General features: G+C 39.9%; 2 protein-coding genes across 5 annotated transcripts in view; one reads left to right on the top strand and one right to left on the bottom strand.

Moving 5' to 3' along the window:
* The window catches only part of SMC4 (structural maintenance of chromosomes 4), a 36,652-nt gene extending 33,284 nt beyond the window's left edge, over positions 1 to 3,368 (bottom strand). Inside the window, exons 1-4 of one of the 2 annotated variants that reach the window (XM_023223345.1) lie at positions 3,228 to 3,368; positions 1,959 to 2,099; positions 845 to 1,023; positions 41 to 232 (exon numbers count right to left, since the gene is read on the bottom strand). In XM_023223345.1, coding sequence (XP_023079113.1) covers positions 41 to 232; positions 845 to 1,023; positions 1,959 to 2,094 — 507 coding nt within the window. In that variant the 5' untranslated portion in view covers positions 2,095 to 2,099; positions 3,228 to 3,368. Of the gene's footprint in view, positions 1 to 40; positions 233 to 844; positions 1,024 to 1,958; positions 2,100 to 3,161 lie in introns of both variants that reach the window. The other variant, XM_023223344.2, reaches the window with a different exon arrangement.
* A 15-nt stretch (positions 3,369 to 3,383) lies between these two features.
* Positions 3,384 to 20,498, top strand: part of IFT80 (intraflagellar transport 80) — a 137,940-nt gene continuing 120,825 nt past the window's right edge. For 2 of the 3 annotated variants that reach the window (XM_023223349.1, XM_023223348.1), the window contains exon 1: positions 3,672 to 3,873. The gene's annotated coding sequence lies outside the window, so the exon portion shown is untranslated. Of the gene's footprint in view, positions 3,874 to 20,498 lie in introns of all 3 variants that reach the window. The other variant, XM_023223347.2, reaches the window with a different exon arrangement.

A 20,498-nucleotide genomic window follows, 5' to 3' on the forward strand; every position in this document is an offset into this window, starting at 1 on the left:
GCTTGAACTTGTCAATAACTAAACAGTAAAAATCCCTTACCTTATCAATTATCTTTTGAAAATGAACTTCTACTGTACAACTCTGAATGTCCTTGTGTTCATCAGAATTATGTATTAATACTGAGAGTTTTTTAGATCTTATTTTTTGTGCTCGATAGCCAAACACAAAAAGCATAGAATCAATAACATTGGATTTGCCACTGCCATTTGGCCCGATAATACAGGAAAAGCGCTGCATTAAAAAAAAACAAAAACAAAACAAGCAAAAGTTCATAAGGTCAAGCTAATACTACTGATTTTAACTTAAACTGTTAGGTTTTTTTTACTTTACTTGCAGTTAAAAACTGCAAGTATTTAAAAGTTTTTATTGCTAATCACGGACATACAACTTGAGTTTTCTTACATCAAGTTCTCCTCTCTTAAAAGTTTCAACATTTAATAAGAATGCTCTAATTCTAACGCAGACGTTTTAGAAAACTCATTTTATAGTTAAATTATCTAAGAGTTCCAATGAAGGCTTTAAGAAAAAAAAATTATCTAAGGGAAAATACTATTTCAAACAAAAACACCGACTCCATTCAATGGAAAACTTTACAGCTAGAGGTACCAAAGATAACCAGATAAACAAAAGATAATTTAAGTGTTAAAATCATATGAAACGTGCGTGCGAGAGAGAGAGAAAGAGAGAGAGAGAAAGAGAGAGAGAAAGAGAAAGAATGGCTATCAGGGTAAATAGGGAGTGAGTGAATTTTAGGATAGTTACAAAACTGAAACATCTTGTAAAGACGTTATTACCTTATAACAGTTATTAAAAGTTATAAAATAGTTATTTCCATACAAATACCTTATGGAAAGGTCCCAGAATTTTCTCCCCAGCATAGGATTTGAAGTTCTGGTTTACAATATGAGTTATCATAAGCCGAGGAGCTCCAGCTTCATTGGTCATTGCTGGAGGCGGGGGAGGAGGAATGCTATTCAAAATCTCTTCTAAACTTCTATTATCAAGCTCCTCACTTGCAGTCTCTAAGTCAGTGAAAGGAAAGGAAAAGGAAGGCAAACGGGGAAAAGCCTACATTAGTGCAATTAGTTCGGAGAACTAATGACTGCCCATCTTTAAAGTAGGGATGGAGGGATGTTATTTATGAAACTTACGAGTCTGTATTTTCCACTTAAATCTGTTATCTTAAACTCATGGGGGCGACTAAACCTTCAGCTTGATTTTATTAAAAAAGAAATTCTTGAAAGAAATGCCACCAGTCACAAAATTCTATACACCTATACCTCTTAAGAGTCAAAACACTACATCATAGAGCAAATCTGGGAAAACCGTAATAAGCTATTTCCTGCTGTCTATCCTCAACAGGAGGTTAAATCCTAAGGCTCTAGATCCAATTATCCGTACCGCTGAGCACCTGGAACCTTCATTTTGGAAACTCATGAACTTCAGCGACACTGCCACCAGAGTTTAATAACGTCACCCAACTCCTGGACTCACAAAAGCTACAGTGGTTTCAAATAAATTATCGTCTTTTCTTTAAAGGCAACCAAAGACCACGGAGGTGAGGTTAGGGTCAAGAAACTTTTCATCATGCTCACACAGTCATATTGATTGTCTCTGGGAAAAAAATCCACTTGCTCTTGACTGACCGTCTCGATTTTAGCGGAAATACAATAAAGATGTCTGTACCATTCCACAGGTCACAAACAAAAATTCACAACTGAACCCATTTGCTCGCCCCCATCCCTTCCAGCGCCGTTACACCAAAATTGCACGGGAGTCTTATCTCAAAGTTGCCAAATGGCTCTCCTAAGCCTCTACGGGACCGACACCGGATCTTCAGACTTCAACCCCGCAGCCTTCAGCCCGCGCTCAACAACCCCAGCCAGCCTCGGGCTGGGCGCGTAAGCCTGCCAGTCCCCCAGCGCGCGTTCCTGCGGAGTCGCGGCGGGTCACTCACCTGCGGCGGTGGCTGGGCTCTCCGCGCGGCCGGACGGCGGCTCAGGCTCCGCGTCGCTGCTGGCGCCGTCAAGGGACGGCGGCGGCCCTTCCTCTCTGCGCCGGGCAGTGGAGGGCTGGGTGCCTTTACGGGGCATGGTTGCTGGGGCCGAGGGAGAGCCGGGAGCAAGTGAGCCCGCGGGCCGCTACACCGCGCCCGCCCCTCCCGGGGAAACCTCGGTCCACCGGCTTCCATGAGCCCCGCTTAACACCTCGCTTAGAGGCAGTGGGAGTTCGGGAAGGGAGCCACCGAAAGACACCAGTGGCAAGAAGGCAGGACTGGTTTCTTAACAAGATCTATATAAGTGGGAAAAACTAGAGGTGCTTGAGGATCAATCAAGGACTGAGCAACTGCTTATTTATTTTTTTAAAAGCTCTCCACCCGTCCGCCCATAGTATAAGCGTGTAACCCTCGCTAACGCATTTCTAACGGAGGAACTCCTATATGCCGGCATTTCCGGACATTCCCACGCTCTCGGCGCCCGGGATGCCAGCGCACCGACGTGGATAAACGAGTCCGTGTCAGGGTTAGGATCCCGTGGCTAGCAACTCTCTCTAGAACGGTGAGGACTTAACTGGCCACTCGCCGCCCGCTTTCGTCTGCCCGCCCTTTAGCTCCCGGTGCCGTTGACGGCCCGAAGCATAACGAGGTCTCCCTCCTCTCCGCGGTCCGACCGCTAAGGGCGAAGGCTGGAGCCAACCACTAGCAACTTCAAGTCGGACGCTGGCAGCGCCTGCTAATTTTGGGGTGGCAAGAGTTTGTCTCTCCAGCTCCCCGGGCGGAGTCCCATTGGACAGTAAACCATGAAAGGTCACCAGCGAAGGCTGAGACCCGGTGACCAGTCCCTTGGCAGAAGAGAGAGGGGTAGGGGGAGACGCCCTTTCCCAGATAGAGACTAGGATTTTTTAAAGAAGAGATATGCGAGGCTCGGGGCCTCCCCAAGACGTCTGAGTAGCTTGGAAAGTGGCGCCCGGGAGTTGCGCGCGGGAGCCCGGGCCGCCGGGGAGCGGCCGAGGGGGGAGGGGTGACAGCAAGAGAAATCTCCCAGCGGCAGCCTCAGCCCGGACTTCGTCGCTCCGGCTCAAGGCCTCTATTTTCCAGGCGCTCGCGGACAAGGCAGGAAGTAAGAGCGTGACAACCCTACCAGGAAGAGAAGTACTTTACCTGCGGGACAGTCCGCTCAGACCAAGGCTAGAGACGGTTGTGTAGTATTCACCTCCCCGCTCTTACCGGTGTTTCGGCTCCGGGTCCTTCACTCGAAAATGGCGCCTAAAATACAAACTCGAACGGAAATTCGTTACAAATGCGCGCAATGATTTCTGGGATCCACTAATTTGAAAAAAAGTGCGGCGATTACCACCGCCATTTTATGGTCGCTCCTGCGCATGCGCGAGCTCCTGGCGGGCCCTACGCGGTAGAAGTTTCTACTAAGTGAAAAGGAAGAGCGAGGGATTGTTTTCTCTGTGGTCTACAACAGCAGCACTATTATTAAAAATATTGGGAAAAACAACCTGGCAAGTTTTGAAAAATATTTTTTTGGAAAGGGTAGGGTTCCGCTCACAGCGGGAGGCGGGGCTCAGTGGTCCAGAAACGCCTCTTCAGAAGAGGGCGGGCTCAGCGAGAGGCGGGGTCTCTGGCCCACTCGGATGACGTGCCGCGTAGAAGTATCGCGGGAAGAGGAAGGGAGCGTAACTCTTAAGAAGTCACTATGGTGACGGGGAGGTTGGGAAGCTTCTTGGTAACTGGTACCAGGTATTTGAGAGCAACCGCCACCGCTTTCCTGGAACTTGAGGTAAATCTCTTCACCTCTGGACCTGGTGGGAAAAGGGTTTGGAAGTTGTAGGCGTCACTAGATCCCATCTTTCCTGTTTTGAAGGTATGTGCTTCGTGGAGCATCATTTTCTGTCTCCCTGGCGGCAGCGGGGCTCTCGGTGTAGCTTTTGGGATGAGAAGGAGGAAGCCCTGAAATTGAAGGGAGTAGAGAGAGACAACTAGAAGAAGACGGGATTAGTGATAGCTTAGTCCACATGTGAATAGCGCAATAACGATTTTCGAGTTACTGGTTTTTAGATCATTGGTGTTACTAGTGAAAGGTTTCGGACTTTTAAAATAGTTTGACTAAAAGGCTCTTCAATGGAAAAAACGACTCGCCAGTGTTCTGGTTATTTTTATGAGGAAATTATCGATCAGCAAATATTCCCTAAGTAGCTTTTGTATACATTGCACTGGATAAGACATAATTAGGATTAGTAAGCAAGTTTGGCAATTCCTGTTCCCCGAGAACTTAGTTTTAGTGGGTTTTTAACCTGAGGTCTGTGGATCTGGTGGTAGGTGATTGGGCTTCACAGTTCATAACTCACCTAACATTGTATACATAATTCTATGTGCATTTTTTTTGGGAAGTTAGTTTTCCTACAACTTTAATTAGAATCTCATACTTGCTCCTAATTCCCTGCATTGTTAAAGAGCCACCGGCTCATTTGACTATCTCCAGTATTCATGCAACAACTCTTAAGTACTTGATATTGAGAACTACTAGCCTCATTTTATTTTTTTCTTCAACTTTTGCTTACTTAGGGTCTGGCATGTTAAAGCACCAAAAAATCTGCCTTCTGAATGAATGTACGTGATCACTCTAAATATATTATGGTTCTTCTCTCGAAGAGCATGAAGTCAGGTTCAGTGATTCTCAAAAAGGCGTGGAGAGCCACCGCCCTCCCAACCAATTGTAAGAATTTGGTGAGGTTGGGAGACTGGTGTGTTTTAAATAAGCATAGACTCAATATCGTGATATATCTTTATGTTTGAAGTTAAAAACTATTGTTTTCATAAACTATAGAAAATAAAGCTTAATGAAAAAAAGGTTTTTGACTGGTAAGCATACCAAGAACATATAAGGATTATCTTTGAGAGCTTCTGGAATTTTTGCATTTCCAGAGGTTGTAAAACACTACAAAACCTGAGTTGGAGAGGTATCAACTATGCGGATCACCTGAGGTTGGGAGTTCGAGACCAGCCTGGCGAACATGGAGAAACCCTGTCTCTACTAAAAATAAAAAATTAGCCGGACACGATGGAGCATGCCTGTAATCCCAGCTACTAGGGAGGCTGAGGCAGGAGAATCGCTTGAACCCGGGAGCTGGAGGTTGCGGTGAGCCGAGATAGTGCTTTTGCACTCCAGCCTGGGCAACAAAAGTGAAACTGCGTCTCAAAAAAAAAAAAAAAAAAAAAAAAGACCAAATTGAGTGGTGTGTTTGGGGGAACAGAGCACATTGTAGTGGAAAGATGTAATATAGAAAACAGAAGCGTAAGTTCCGTCATTTTTTAGGTATATGCTTGACAGTTTCCTCCTTTTGTCAGTCTTGAGAGTATTTATTTATGAAACTAGCATGTAATAACTGTCTCATCATACTGTTTATGATTGTTCATCTAGCACATATTCCATAAGGATTTGATTTTGCTGTGTTTATGACACTGAACTTATTAAAGTATGCTAAGGATGAATACTGGGATATCAAGTTAGAGGAAGGGTAGCTTCTGAAGGATCTTGAAAACCAAGTCAAGGATGTTAGATACGATATGGAGGAAACGGCTTTTAGAACAATTCTGAGCCAAGGAATGACTTGGTAAATATAGGAAGAATAATTAACAGTAGCTATGTGGGATGTGTTAATGGGAAAAGAAGATGAGATCAGTCTAGGCTTTAGTTAAGATTGTTACTATATAACAATAAGTGAGAAGTGCCTACATAGTAGGATGGAAAAAAATCTGGAGTCATTTTGGGGGAAAAATCTATAGCTTTTGTAAATTGTCATGGTTCAGAGTATAAACCCTTGAAGTCAGTCATATACTATTCTTTGTGTATCCTTGAATTAGTGATAAGGTATAGGAAGAACGATAAGTCACAGAAACATAGTTTTGATAAATAAACTGACCGATAGCCTTAAATTTAATTGAACCTAACTATTGCCCACTCAGAAATTTTGAAAAGGGGCATAAACCAGGTTGTATAATGAGAAAACATAACAAACAGCTACAGAGTAGACTTAAATCTGGAGATTTATATATACCACAAAAATAAGACATTCAGAATAAGTATAATTTTTGAGAAGATATTAGAGTCACAAGAAATAGACTTTTGGTTGATTGTTGCCAATATTTTGGACATGTCTCATGAAATTAACAGAGTTTAATTACAAAGAGAAGCTGGTCTACCTGGAAAAGACTGAGTTACAATCATTTTGGAAAGTATTGCTGTAACCAGGTCTTATCTTCCTAGTTTAAAATAATCTGCCAGTAATCTCTATTTGCAATTTGAGGCAGTCTTAGAAGGAAAACCTCACTTTTTACATTAGAAAAAAATTATACCCCACAGGAAGAAATACGTTCAAAGAGAAAAACTGGAATTAGAATTACAGTCTTTGTTTTCAATTCTTGCACTTAAGCAAGGTTTTTTCATCATTTTAATATTACGTGTTTTGTTTGCCTTCTCATGTCATAATAACATTTTAGAAAGGCTGAAATTAGATTTCTGAGTAAATATTTTAAAAGATTAAGTTTGTAATTGTAAATATTTAGATAAATTAGATATTAACTAATATGATTTTATGTAAGTATTGTATAAATATTTAGATAATATTGTTCAAGATTAATAGATGTAGATACAGTGCAGATAGAAGTGAATATTCCTCCTGATAATATAAGCCCCTTGGTATATTAATGTTACAGAAACACATAACTTATCACCAAAAACCCAGGAAGCTAGAAGGCAGAACAGCTCTTTTTTGGAAATACTGTATTGAAAGATAAGTATGTTTTTTTCTGTAGGTTGGAATTCTGGAAAGATATATTCAACAAGCAGTAGAGGTACAGAGTATGGCTTAAGAGAGAAAATAAAATGGGTAGTGTTATAAGAATAATTGGAACACTAAAATAGGTTAGGTTTTTAAGATTGTAAGTGGAGAGAAGTTCGCACCAGACCAAGGATATTAAGAAAATGTTCATTTTTAGAATGTAAGAAGAAATAATTACAGCAATATCTAGGATAGGACCCTCTTGATTACAAGTGACAGAAAACCCAATCCAAATTGTCTTGAGAAAAAACAAATATTGTCTCCTATAACTAAAAAGTCAGGTGACTATAACTGGATTGAGGGTTCAGACAAAGACACAAGGGTTTGGTTTCTTTCCTTGCTTTGAACTCCACTGTGTTGGCAGTATTTTCAGGTTCCGTATGATAGTCTCTAGCACCTTTAGGCTCTCCCCTTGCTGTGGTAAGATAGCTACAGCAATTCCAGCCTCATATCTTCCAAAATTAAAACCCAAGGGGGAATGAGAGTTTCTCTTCCCCAGCATTGATTTGAATAAAAGTCCTGGGCCACCTGTGAAACAGTCTGTGCAAAGGGAATGGAATGCTCTAATTGGCTTAAGTCTGGGCCTCATGCCACATGGGCTAACAGTGAGGAAGTGGTTGTTGCAAAGAGAAATTCTTTTTAGGTAGGAAAAGAATGAATATATATATATGTAGGGTGAAAAAACAACTTTCACTGGAAATACATTTATTAAGTACTTACTATGTATTGGGTACTCTACCGGACACTTTACATACTTTATCTCATTTAGTCATCATAACTAATTTGTCAGGTAGGTATTATTAGCCTCATTTTACATAAGAAAGAAAACAAAGTATAGTATCTTCGTGAAGATAAGCCAGGTGAGAGTTTTAATAAGAAGGGATTCACGTGTGGAGAATGGTGATCTTACAAAAATATCGTTTATTAGGGTTTTGTAGAAATGCAGAAATGCATAAAAATTGGGTCATAATCCCTTTTACTCAGATAATCCTATATTAAATATATAAATGGATAGATTAAAAAGTACTGTGAGCATTGTTAAAAACTTCAAACAGAACAGAAATATATAAAATTAGAATTTAAAGCTTTCCTTCTCATCCCAGTGCCCCCACTCTTTTAGAGGTCTCCATTATTAAGTGTCTTGCATATCTTCCCAGAAAAATGTTTTGGTATCCACCAGCTTAAATGTATCTCATTTTTTCTTTTCACAAAAGGAATTGAATTATATAATACAGCTGTATATCTTGCTTTTGTCATTTAACATAGACATCTTTCTATATCAACATGTACAAGTTCGTCTCATTTTTAAAATAGTTTTTTTTTTTCTTTTTTGAGATGGAGTCTCACTCTGTCACCCAGGCTGGAGTGTAGTGACAATCTCAGCTCACTGCAACCTCCACCTCCCGGGTTCAAGTGCTTCTCCTGCCTCAGCCTCCCAAGTAGCTGGGATTACAGGCGCCTGCCACCACACCCAGCTAATTTTGGGTTTTGTTTGTTTGTTTGTTTTTGTTTTTGTAGAGATGGGGTTTCACTATGTTGGCTAGGCTGGTCTCAAACTCCTGACCTCAAGTGATCCACCCACCTCAGCCTCCCAATATGCTGGGATTACAGGTGTGAGCCACCATGTCCAGCCAAAAATAATGTTAAAACACAACCTTCAACTATATCAGCTATGCGATTTTTAAAAAATGTTAGTGGAATTAAAAGTGTGAATTAGAGGTGACTACATATTTTTAAATTTGTGTATCACATAGTTTAGTGGTTAGAATTTATTAGACCACCCCACAGAAGAATTATAAGTATAGCCAATAAGAATAATACTGAAGTATGGCTATTAATCATAGCTAGAATTTCAAGGAAACGTAAATACCACAGCATTTAGCAAATGTATACAGGAATTGAGATGGGGTGGGAGTTGAAGGTCTTTACTAATTAAACCACGGTTGTCCAACCCACGGCCCGTGGGCCACATGTGACCCAGGACGGCCTTGAATGCAGCCCAACACAAATTTGTAAACTTCCTTAAAACATTATGAGATTTTTTGTGATTTTTTTTTTTTTCTTTAGCTCATCAGCTATCATTAATGTTAGTGTATTTTATGTGTGGCCCAAGACAATTCTTCCTCCAATGTGGCCTAGGGAAGCCGAAAGATTGGACACCCCTAATAAAGTAAACTACGGTACTGTTTCCTGTGATTAAGCCTTTGAGTCTGTGCCTGGAAATGGTGAGCCTGCTTCTCTCTCTTTTCTACCATGCAAGAGATCTCAGCTCAAGTCTGCAAGTTCTGTGATGGCACCAATCTGAATAAAAGGCTTGCCTTTCCCCTTTCTCCTTTCTCTATTGGAGAAGAGATACAGGAGTCTGGTCAGAGCTATCAATTTAGGGGACTGCTGATAAAATCTGTACTTCTTTTAATAGGACCTTGGTTAGTAATAAGCCAGCCTGCTGTCTCTATTAACTAGTGTGCAAGTGACCTAAAGAAAACGTGGTATTAATATGCTTGTGATCTAGCTCTTGAATTTCTTATCCATCCTTCACATTCTTGTTCACTACTAGAGATACTTCTGCCACTTCTTATCTACAGGTACATTCTTGTTAACAAGTCATGGTCTCCCTGTTTATCACCTAAAATTTTTCTTATTGTTAATGCTTTTACCTCTTAGTTTTATTTCCTAAATCTAATTCTTTTATTTTCTTTTTTAAAAACCATCTGTTTTACAGTTCAGTGACATTAAGTATATCCACAATTGTGCCACTGTCACATGCATTCATTCATCTATCCATCCACAGAACTCTTTTCATCTTGCAGAACTGAAACTGTACCCATTGAACAATAACTCCCTATTCTCCATTCCCCTAGCCCCTGGCAGCCATCATTCTACTTTTTGTTTCTTTGAATTTGACTACTTTAGGTACCTTAAATAAGTGGAATCATGTAGTATTTGTCTTTTTTCACTAGCTTTTTTCAATTAGCATAATGCTTACTTAGGTCTAACTCTTAATTATATTTTCCTGATTTTAACTCTTCCATATTATAAACACATATATCCACACAGGGATGTAAAATCTATAAACATTTAAATTTCTAATTTTTGATAGTACTTACAGAGTTCTGTAATGAACAGATTTGAATATACAGTCTCAGACTATGATGGTTTGACATGATTTATATTGACTTTATGATGGTGTGAAAGGGAAACACTTTTCAGTAGAAACTCTTTAAATTTGAATTTTGATCCTTTTTTGGGCTAGCGATACATGATATGATGCTCTCTTGGGATGCCTGGCAGTGGGCAGCCTGCCACAACTCCCAGTCAACCACATGATCATGGCGTAAACAACTGATAAGCTATAGTATGCAACTACAGGCTAATGTGAGTGTTTTCTAAGCATATTTAAGGTAGACTAGACTAAGCTATGATGTTTGGTATGTTACGTGTGTTAAATGTATTTTTGATTTAATGATATTTTCAACTTATGATGGGTTTCTTGAATGTAACCCCTTTGTAAATTGTTGAGGAGCATCTGTATATCTTGGTGTACATTCGTATGTGTAGAGTGAATTCCTATGACTAGGAATTATTCCCAGTGTATATTGTTTATATCATACTTCCTTTGCATCAGTAGCTTCTAGTTTAAAATATGGCATAGATCGTAGATTTGGCAGAGCCTTAGTTTTATTAATATTTACCTGTGTTTCAGCTATAAGGAAGTGTAGAGAGGAAATAATTTGTTTTGTGTAATGGGAAGAAGGACTCATAAGACATGGAATTCCCCAAACTTAGGAAATGCAGCACCAATTGACCTACCCTTCAATAATGTATGGAAGTATCTGTTTCTCTGTACTGGCCAACTGGGTTTTGGGTATTTTGCGTTTGGCCACTCGGAGAACAGAACAATGTATCTGGTTGTTTTAATTTTCATTTCTATAATTATAATTGAGGCTGGGCATTGCTTCTTGTTTCTGATTGCCCATAACCATCTTTATGTTTCTATGAACTATGGATCTGTACATTTTTAAAAATAAAAGGTACCCTATTATCAGTGCCCTTGATCAAATGATTTCTAAGGGGACTATGCTCTCTTATTTTCCTGTTTCCATGATATTGCTAATCTATCCCTGTCCACTGGGTCCTTTGCTTCCAAACTTGTTGTTTGCTTCCAAACATGCTAAGGTGTACCCTAATTTAAAAGGCCTTCGTAGCTATAGCTGTATTTCCTTTAACCCCTATACTTATATACTTTTTAACACACACACATGTATATATATATACAGCATATTAATACACACACACGTACTAATACATCTATCTACACTTACAGATCTTTAACCTCTGCACTTATAAGCTATGCCTACTGGCTTCATATTTTCTCCATTTGTTCATTGGACAAACGTTTACTGAGCACTTACTGTAAGGAAGGCATGGTTCTAGTTGCAGGGGATTTTTGGGTACACAAAACAGACAAAAATTTCTGCCCTTATGGAGCTTACATCTTAGAAAGCGGCAATGGTAAGTAAAATACATAATATGACAGACAGACGTAATAGGGTATACAGAGAAGGCTTTACTGAGAAGTGACTTTTGGGCAAAGATATAAAGAAGGAAAGGGGAGTAAGCCATACAACTCTCAGGGTATAGGGATTCCAGGCAGGGTATGGTAAGTACAAAGGCTCTGAGGCAGGAGCATGCTTGAAAGAAAAGCATAGATGCCATTGTGGCTGGAGCAGTTTTAGTGAAAGCGGAGAAAGGCAGAAGATATTGTCAGAGAAATAATGGGTATATTACTCAGGGCTCTCTAGAGTAAACAGAACCAACATGGGGTATATACAGGCATACCTCGGAGATATTGCAGGTTGGGTTCCTGACCACCACAATAAAGCTAATATTGCAATAAAGTAAGTCCCATTAAGTTTTTGGTTTCCCACTGCATATGGAAGTCATATTTACACCACATGGTAGTCTATTAAGTGTGCAGTAGTAATATGTCTAAGAAAAGAATGTACATAGCTTAATGAAAAACTACTGTATTGCTAAAAAATGCTGATACTCATCTGAGACTTCGGTGAGTCATAATGTTACTGCTGGCTGAGGATGTTGCCTGGATGTCAATGGCTGCTGACTGATTAGGATGGTGGTTGCTGAAGGTTGGGGTGGCTGTGGCAGTTTCTTAAAATAAAACAACAATAAAGTTTTCTGCATTGATTGACTGTTTCCTTCATGAAATATTTCTTTCTAGCATGTGATGCTGTTTAGTAGTATTTTACCCAGGGTAGAAATTCTTTCAAAATTGAAGTCAGTCCTCTTCAACTCTGCTGCTGCTTTATCAAATAAGTTTATGTAATATTCTAAATCTTTTGTTATTTCAACAGGGTTCATAGCATCTTCATCAGGGGTAGATTCTATCTCAAGATACTACTTTCTTTGTTCATCCATAAAAAGAAACCCCTCCTCTGTTGAAGTTTTATCATGAGATTACAGTAATGTAGTCACATTTTTGGGCTCCATTTCTAGTTCTCTTGCAATTTGTAAAGCAATATGTTATTTCTTAAACAATAAGACTTGAAAACCAAAGTGACTTCTTCATTCATGGGCTGCAGAAAGGATGTTGTTGGTAGCAGGCATGGAAACAACATTCATCTGTTTATACACCTCCATCCGAGCTCTTGGGTAATTCGGTACATTGTCAATGAACAGTCATCTTTTGAAAGGAATCTTCTTTTTTTCCTGAGGAGTGTGTCTCAAAAGTGGGCTTAAAATAGTCAGTAAACCATGCTGTATACATATGTGCTATCATTCAGGCTTTGTTGTTCTAGTTATAAAACACAGGCATAATTCTTAATGGCCGTAGGGTTTTTGGAATGGTAAATGAACATTGGCTTCACCTTAAAGTCACCAGCTGCATTAGCACCTAACAAGAGAATCAGGATGTCATTTGAAGCTTTGAAGCCAGGCATTAACTTGTCCTTTCTAACTGTGAAAGTCTTAGATGGCATCATCTTGACTGTTTCATCTACACTGAAAACCTGTTGTTTAGTGGAACCACCTGATTTCATTAATTATCTTACTAGATCTAGATAACTTGCTGTAGCATCTAAGTTAGCACTTGCTGCTTCACTTTTTGCCTTCATGTTATGGAGAAGGCTTGTCTCTTTAAATCTCATGAACCAAACCCTGCTAGCTTCAGACTTTTCTTCTTCAGCTTCCTCACTGAGATTTCTCAGCGTTCATAGAATAAAAGAGAATTAGGTCCTTGCTCTGGATTAGGCTTTGGCTTAAGGGAATGTTGTGGCTGCTTTGATCTTCTATTCAGACCACTAAAACTTTCTCTATATGAGCAATAAGGCAGTTTTACTTTCTTATCATTCATGTTTTCATTGAAGTAGCACTTTCAATTTTTTTCAAGAACTTTCTCTTTGCATTCACAACTTGGCTGTTTGGCACAAGAGGCCTAGCTTTTGGCCTCTCTGGGCTTTCAACATGCCTTCCTCACTAAGCTTAATCATTTCTAGCTTTGGATTTAAAGTGATAGACCCTTCTCTTGAATACTTAGAGGCCATTGTGAGGTTATTAATTTACCTAATTTCAATATTGTTGTGTCTCAGAGAATAGGGATGTCTGAGGAGAGGGATGGGGAAACGGCCGGAGGGTGGAGCAGTCAGAACACACACAACATTTATCCGTTAAGTTTGCCGTTTTACACGGTCATGCTTTGCGGTGCCCCAAAACAATTAAAACAGTAACATCAAAAATCACTGATCACGGATCACTGTGGCTGATATAATAATAATGAAAATGTCTGAAATATTGCAAGAATTACCAAAATGTGATACAGAGACACAAAGTGAGCACATGCTGTTGGAAAAATTGTTGATAGACTTGCCCAAGGCGGGGTTACCACAAACCTTCAATTCGTTTAAAAAAAAAAAAAAAAGTAATATCTGTGAAGTGTAATAAAACACAATAAAATGAGATATACCTGTGTCTGTGTATATATGATATATGATATATGTAAGATACATATATAAGATATATAGTATATACATATATTCCCCATATAAAGTCATAAATACATAGATCTATCTGTCTGTATATAGAGGGAGAGTTTAGGAGTTGTCTCATGTGATTGTGGGAGCTGACAAGGATAAAATCTGTAGGGCAATGCTGTCCAGTAGGTTGGAAATTCAGATATGAGGTGATGTTGCAGTTTTGAGTCCAAAGGCTGGAAACTCAGACAGAATTTCTGTGTTTTAGTCTGGAGGCAGAATTCCTTTTTTGTGGGGGAAAACTTGGTCTTTGTTCTTAAGGCCTTCAGCTGATTGAATGAAGCCTACCTACATTATGCGAGGTAATATGCCTTATTTAAAGTTAACTGGTTGAAAATGTTATACTCACCTGTAAAAAAATACCTTTACAGTAGTGTTTGCCCAAACGACTGTGCGCCATAATCTAGCCAAGTCGTCACATAAAATTAACCATCACAATGGAAATCCAGATTAATAAGGGCCTTGGACAACATTGTCAGAACTTTGTTTTCGCTCCGGGTGAGATAGGAAGCCACTGAAGAGTGTTCAGCAAAAAAGTACCATGGTTTGTTTATTTTTTTTTGAGACAGGGTCTTACTGTGTTGGCCAGGCTGGAGCTCAGCGGCATGAACATAGCTCACTGTAACTTCAAGCTCCTGTGCTCAAGCAGTCCTCCTGCTTCAGCCTTCCCAAGTAGCTAGGACTACTGGCATTCACCACCATGCCTGGCTAATTTTTTATTTTTTTGTAAAGAAGGGGTCTCACTATGTTGCCCAGGCTGGTCTTGAACTCCTGGCCTCAAGCAGTCTTCCTGCCTTGGTCTCCTAAAGTGCTGTGATCACAGGCATGAGACATTGTACCTGGCTGTGGTTTATTTTAAATCAGTCACATTGGCTGTTGTGGTGAGCATACATTGTAGAGTGGCTCAGGGGCTAACTAGGAAGCTGTTGTAGTAATTCTGGGTAAGAGAACATGGCATCTTGGATTGCGGTCATAGTGGAGATGGTGAAATGTTTTACATTTTGAAGATAAAGCCAACAAATGTTTTTATTTACAAGTTGGATTTGGTTTATGAGAGAAGAGTAAATGATGACTCAAGTTTTTGGTGTATGTAACTGGAAGAATGGAATTACCATTTACCAACATGGGTAAGAATGTGGGAGGAGCAAAGTTGGAGGGAAAATCAGGTTTGATTTGGATCTTTTTAAATTTGAAATGTCTGTTAGACATTCAAATAGAGTTGTCAAATAGATATAAAAGTCTGGGGTTCAGTGGAGAGATACAAACTAGAAATATGAAATTAATAGTTGTCACTATATGGTGAATACATTTACATTCACATTAAGCCATAAAACTGGATGAGTTCACCATGGCAGTGAATGCAGATATAGAAGAGGTACAAGGACTGAGCCTACCATTTAAGGCTGGGCATATTAGGAGAAATTAACATTTGGTTATTTCCTCTGTAATTCTCTGTAGTTCCTTTCCCTCCTTAAACTGCTAGTGAAGTAAATGCCAACACCCTTATCAAGATTGAAAAGAAATCCCGTTGAGTTCCATATGCTGCTAGAGGACTGCCCCTTTTTCCTTATGAAAGTCTGTATCACTACTGCCTAAGAGAGCAGTTCCAAGAAGGCTACAGTTTAAATCGATTAGCCACCTTTTCTCAAGAGACATTTGGGACTACTATGCCTTACCTTACATCCCTGTTTACCTCAGTCTCCACATTCAAGACTCTTAATTCCCTGCATTAATTTGTTATTAGGATTAGCTGTTGATGACAGTAACTTAAATATGATGCAACTATTCTCTGTCACTTAAAACTTTGATGGTACAGGATTGATGTGATTTTCCACAAAGTCAGGAATCTTGGCTCTTTTTTATCTTGCTGTGTTATACATGGCCTTGATGGCATGGCATGGGGAGTGTCACTCTTCCAAGTTTTTATTTCAATTATGCTGTGATTTTATATAACTTTTTTTTTTTTTTTTTGAGACAGAGTCTTGCTCTGTCACCCAGGCTGGAGTGCAGTGGTGCAATCTCGGCTCACTGCAACCTCCACCTCCTGGGTTCCAGCGATTCTCCTGCCTCAGCCTCCTGAGTAGCTGTGATTACAAGTGCCTGCCACCACGCTCGGCTAATTTTTTATATTTTTAGTAGAGATGGGGTTTCACCATGTTAGCCAGGATGGTCTCAATCTCCTGACCTTGTGATCCACCTGCCTCAGCCTCTCAAAGTGCTGGGATTACAGGCGTGAGCCACCGTGCCCAGCGATTTTATATAACGTTTATAAGAAGTAATGAAATGGGTCCCTTAGATAACTCACTGTGAAATTAGGCAACGTGAACTTAGGTACTATTACTGTTGGGCAGTGTATCTGATGCAGGGCAGGCAAGCTCCAAAACGGGTTTAGCCCAGGAGTGTTCTTGGCGTGGCCCAAGAAAGAATTCAAGGGCAAGCTTGTGGTGTTATAGCAACTTTTATTTAAGCAGCAGTGTACAGCAGCAGCAGAGGTACTGTTCCTTGTGGAGCAGGGCTACTCCATAGGCAGTGTGCCCAGAGGAGCAGCTCAAAGGCACTTCTGCAGTCATATTTGTGCCCACTTTTAACTATATGCAAATTAAGACGTGAGCTATGCAGAAATTTCTGGAAAAACAGGTAACTTCCTGGTGTTACCATGGCAATGGTAAACTGATATGGCACACTGATAGGCATGTCTTACAGAGAGGTGCTTTCACCTCTTCTGTGTTTTAGCCAGTACCCAATCTGGTCCTGTGTCTGAGCCCTGCCTCTGGAGTTGAGTCCTGTCTCTTACCTCATTTCTACCCCTCACAGAATATAAAATCCAGATTGGGCCAGTAGGTTGATGATATTATAATAGCCACTGTTGGTTTCAGTATTATTAATGCCTTGGGTGGCCACACCTAGTTTCAAGGGCAGCTAGGAAACATAGTGTTTGTTCTAGGTGGCCAGATGTACAGCAAAACTTCAGATTCCTATACCACAGAAGCAGGGATGAATGGATATTGCAGGATAGCCAGCTGTTTCTACCATCTCCAACCATCTATCTTAAACCATTAGTTCTTCACCATCTAAATTTTTTTAGACCTCACAGTGTGTCATTAGCCAAATCAGTGTCCTTAGGTTTTATTCTGAATGATCCCTTTACTCCCAAAGTCTAACCTAAATCTGGTTGTTTCTTAAGGAAACTGCTTTTCTTTTTCTTTTTTTTTTTTGAGACGCAGTTTCACTCTTGCTGCCCAGGCTGGAGTGCAATGGTGAGATCTCGGCTCACTGCAATCTCCATCTCCCGGGTTCAAGCAATTCTCCTGCCTCAGCCTCCCGAGTAGCTGGGATTACAGGCATGCACCACCATACCCGGCTAATTTTGTATTTTTAGTAGAAATGGGGTTTCTGCATGTTTGTCAGACTGTCAGACTTGTCTCGAACTCATGACCTCAGGTGAGATCCGCCTGCCTCGGCCTCCCAAAGTGCTGGGATTACAGGCATGAGCCACCATGCCCGTTGCTAGAAACTGCTTTTCTTACAGATCTCTCAAGTAGAAGCTATTTTGCCTCCCAAACTCCCATACGTCAGAGTCTTATCTCTCATTACTGTATCTGGACAGTTGATTCTCTTTCTCCTTCCTCTCTAAAATTTCCTAGTCCCTTTGAAACAAGTCCTACCAGATTGAACCATTCTCTGCTGTGCTTTTATGCGGTCATCTGCGTATCTCTTTGCTCTTCCCTCATTCAGTGAATATTTTAGCATCTGGCTAATTGTCCTTATCTCTACTACTCTTCTTGTCATTATCTTCAGCGATTTAAAATGTCCACAAATAAATCCCTGGCCTGTCAGTTCCTTGACCTCAGCCACCCACTTTAACAGTCATAACCCATCTTATTGTTACCAATATCTATACTGGCTGTAAAATCTGTTTTAAGTATCCCATTGTCTATCTCCACTTGTTTTTGCTAGTTAACTTCATCTGGAATCTTAATGCTAACAATTCTAAAGACTTCAGTAGGATTTCCAGGCCATTGAATCTACCACTTTTTCATGGTTTCTTTGGCAATTTCATCTTATTCCATGGCTTTGAATATGATGTTTTTGCTGGCAACCCTCAAGTTGATATCTAATTGATATCTACAACTCCAACTTCCCACTTAACTCCAGACTTAACTATATGATATCTCATTTCTCTTTGACTTTTCCATTGGGTTGTCTAATAAAAACCTTGTACTTAACATATCCAAGACAGAATGTTTGATATCACCCTTTCCAACCTGTTTCTCAGTCTTCCTCATTTCAATAAATGGCAACTCCGTTCTACCTATTGAAACTTTACAGTCATTTTTTACTACTGTTTTTCTTTTTAATTTTTTGAGACTGAGTCTTGCTCTAATGCCCAGGCTGGAGTGCAGTAGTGCGATCTCGGCTCACTGCAACCTCCACCTCCCGGGTTCAAGCAATTCTCCTGCCTCAGCCTCCTGAGTAGCTGGGATTACAGGCATGCGCCACCACGCCCAGCTAATTTCTGTATTTTTAGTAGAGACAGGATTTCACCATGTTGGCCAGGCTGGTCTCGAACCCCTCACCTCATGATACACCCACTTCTGCCTCCCAAAGTGCTGGGATTACAGGCGTGAGCCACTGTACCTGGCCACTGCTGTTTTCCTTAAACTCAATTCACCAGCAAATCTTCTGGAATCTTTCCTCAAAATATATTTAGCATATGACTGCTTCATGCTGCTTGTACTATTGCCTTCCTTGTCCTTCTTTATCTAAGTCACTTTCATTTCTCTTCTGCATTATTGAAATCCCATCTGGTCTTACTGCATCCAGTCTTATTCATTTTCCCTCTGGATAGGCTCTTTATTGTTTACCATCCATTGCATCCATTTAAAATGTAAGTCAGTTCATATTGCTTATTTGCTCGTAACCTCTCCACTGGCTTCTTGGTTCATTCAGAAGAAAAACTAAAGCTTTTATTATGACTTTCCAAGGCCCTGCATGTTGTGTCCCGCCCTCTCCTTCCCTAATTTCCTGCCAGTCCCTCACTCATTTTATTTTAGGCATACTGGCCTTCATATTCTGACTTAGCTTTAAAAGAATTACTGGCTGATGTATTTAGAATAGTTTATAGGGGTAAATGTAGGAGTAGGAAGATCAATTTTGAGGCCACTGCAATAATCGAGGCAGGGGATGGTGGTGGCTTTGGATTATGATGGAGGTGCTGAGAAGTCACCAGATTTGCTGTGTATTTTAGTGGTTGGGCTCTCAGATTTTGTTGCACATTTTTTCCTCTCAAGCCTCATAAATGTTGACCCATACTGGACCAAAAACAACTTATACATGATTTTTAGTAGCAAAGACATAGTTGCTGCTACTTGCTCCCTATGTAAAGTTGCAAAGTTACCTGTACCCTCAAAATTGTCTTTCTATTATCTAAACCCAGCCCCTGCCCCAATACCACTGGTTAGTCAGATCCTCATGATCAATCCCTTTAGGCAGATAAAAACACCTCAATGCAGCATTCAGGCAGCTCTGCACTTCCCCAAATTGGCTATGTTTTAACATTACTTTTCTTTTATTCCCTTATTCAATCCCACATGAAAGTGCACATGTCATTCATACAGATGGACTCAGATAAATGGAATGTGTGGGGAAGATCGTTAAGTAAGGGAGAATCTTCCCAGTGTTAGAATGCCATCGTCTTACTTTCTCTGATTCCTTGGCATGATGTTTCTGAATGGTTAGTGATTCCTTTCTTATAAAAACCATACTGCTTCTACTATTTATAGGGGATTATTATTTATTCTCGTGAGGAATTATCCTAATTATTATGGATTTCGGCAGTTTCAGGTTTTCTGATGCAGAATCCATCATGTCTTTTAAATTTCTGATTGTAATAGTATATTCAGTTTTTATGTGTATTTTGTTATCTATTGTGTTTTCATTTCCAGAAGCAAATATTTATCCGCCTTTCTTCTTTTAAAATCTTTATAAGCTAAGTAAATTTCAATTATTGTGAAAAAGCAGCATTTCATAAAATGTTATTAGTCTTTTTTCCCCTGTCTAATCGGAGGGGGCCTGATGGAAGAGGGAGTTTGGAGGAAGGTGGAGAACTCCTAAAGACCAAAAAAGTGAACCTAGGAAGTGTTCCTAGGAGACATTGTATTTTAGCTCTGGCTGTGCTACACATAGTTTCATACTTTAGAAATTCCACAGAAATCACCTTAAGAGAACTGGAAGAGAAAGAAGTGAAAAGAGTACTTTGAAATACAGCTTTATTTAGCACCTTGCTGATATAAAGATTCTTGGATTCATGAGAATGAGAAATTATCTAAGGGAGGCCTACTGAATTCTCATCTGTAGTCAGTACCTCCTTTGATGTAGTTAGCAGTAATTTTCAACTTAGTAAAGAAGATTTTTTCCCTTTAATTACACTTTCATTTGATTTATATTTGCCTGTTTAGGTTAGTGATGCTACTCAGAAAGAATTCTGTAAATGTAAATCAGACTCAGACAATTTAGCATTTTCTTGATTTCTATCTTTTTTTTATGTACAACAACTATATTCATAGCAATGATTTGTGTCTTCTGATTATATGGCTATTTGG

The sequence above is a fragment of the Piliocolobus tephrosceles genome, chromosome 2 (assembly GCF_002776525.5).
Source record: "Piliocolobus tephrosceles isolate RC106 chromosome 2, ASM277652v3, whole genome shotgun sequence".
In the NCBI taxonomy this organism is placed as follows: domain Eukaryota; kingdom Metazoa; phylum Chordata; class Mammalia; order Primates; family Cercopithecidae; genus Piliocolobus; species Piliocolobus tephrosceles.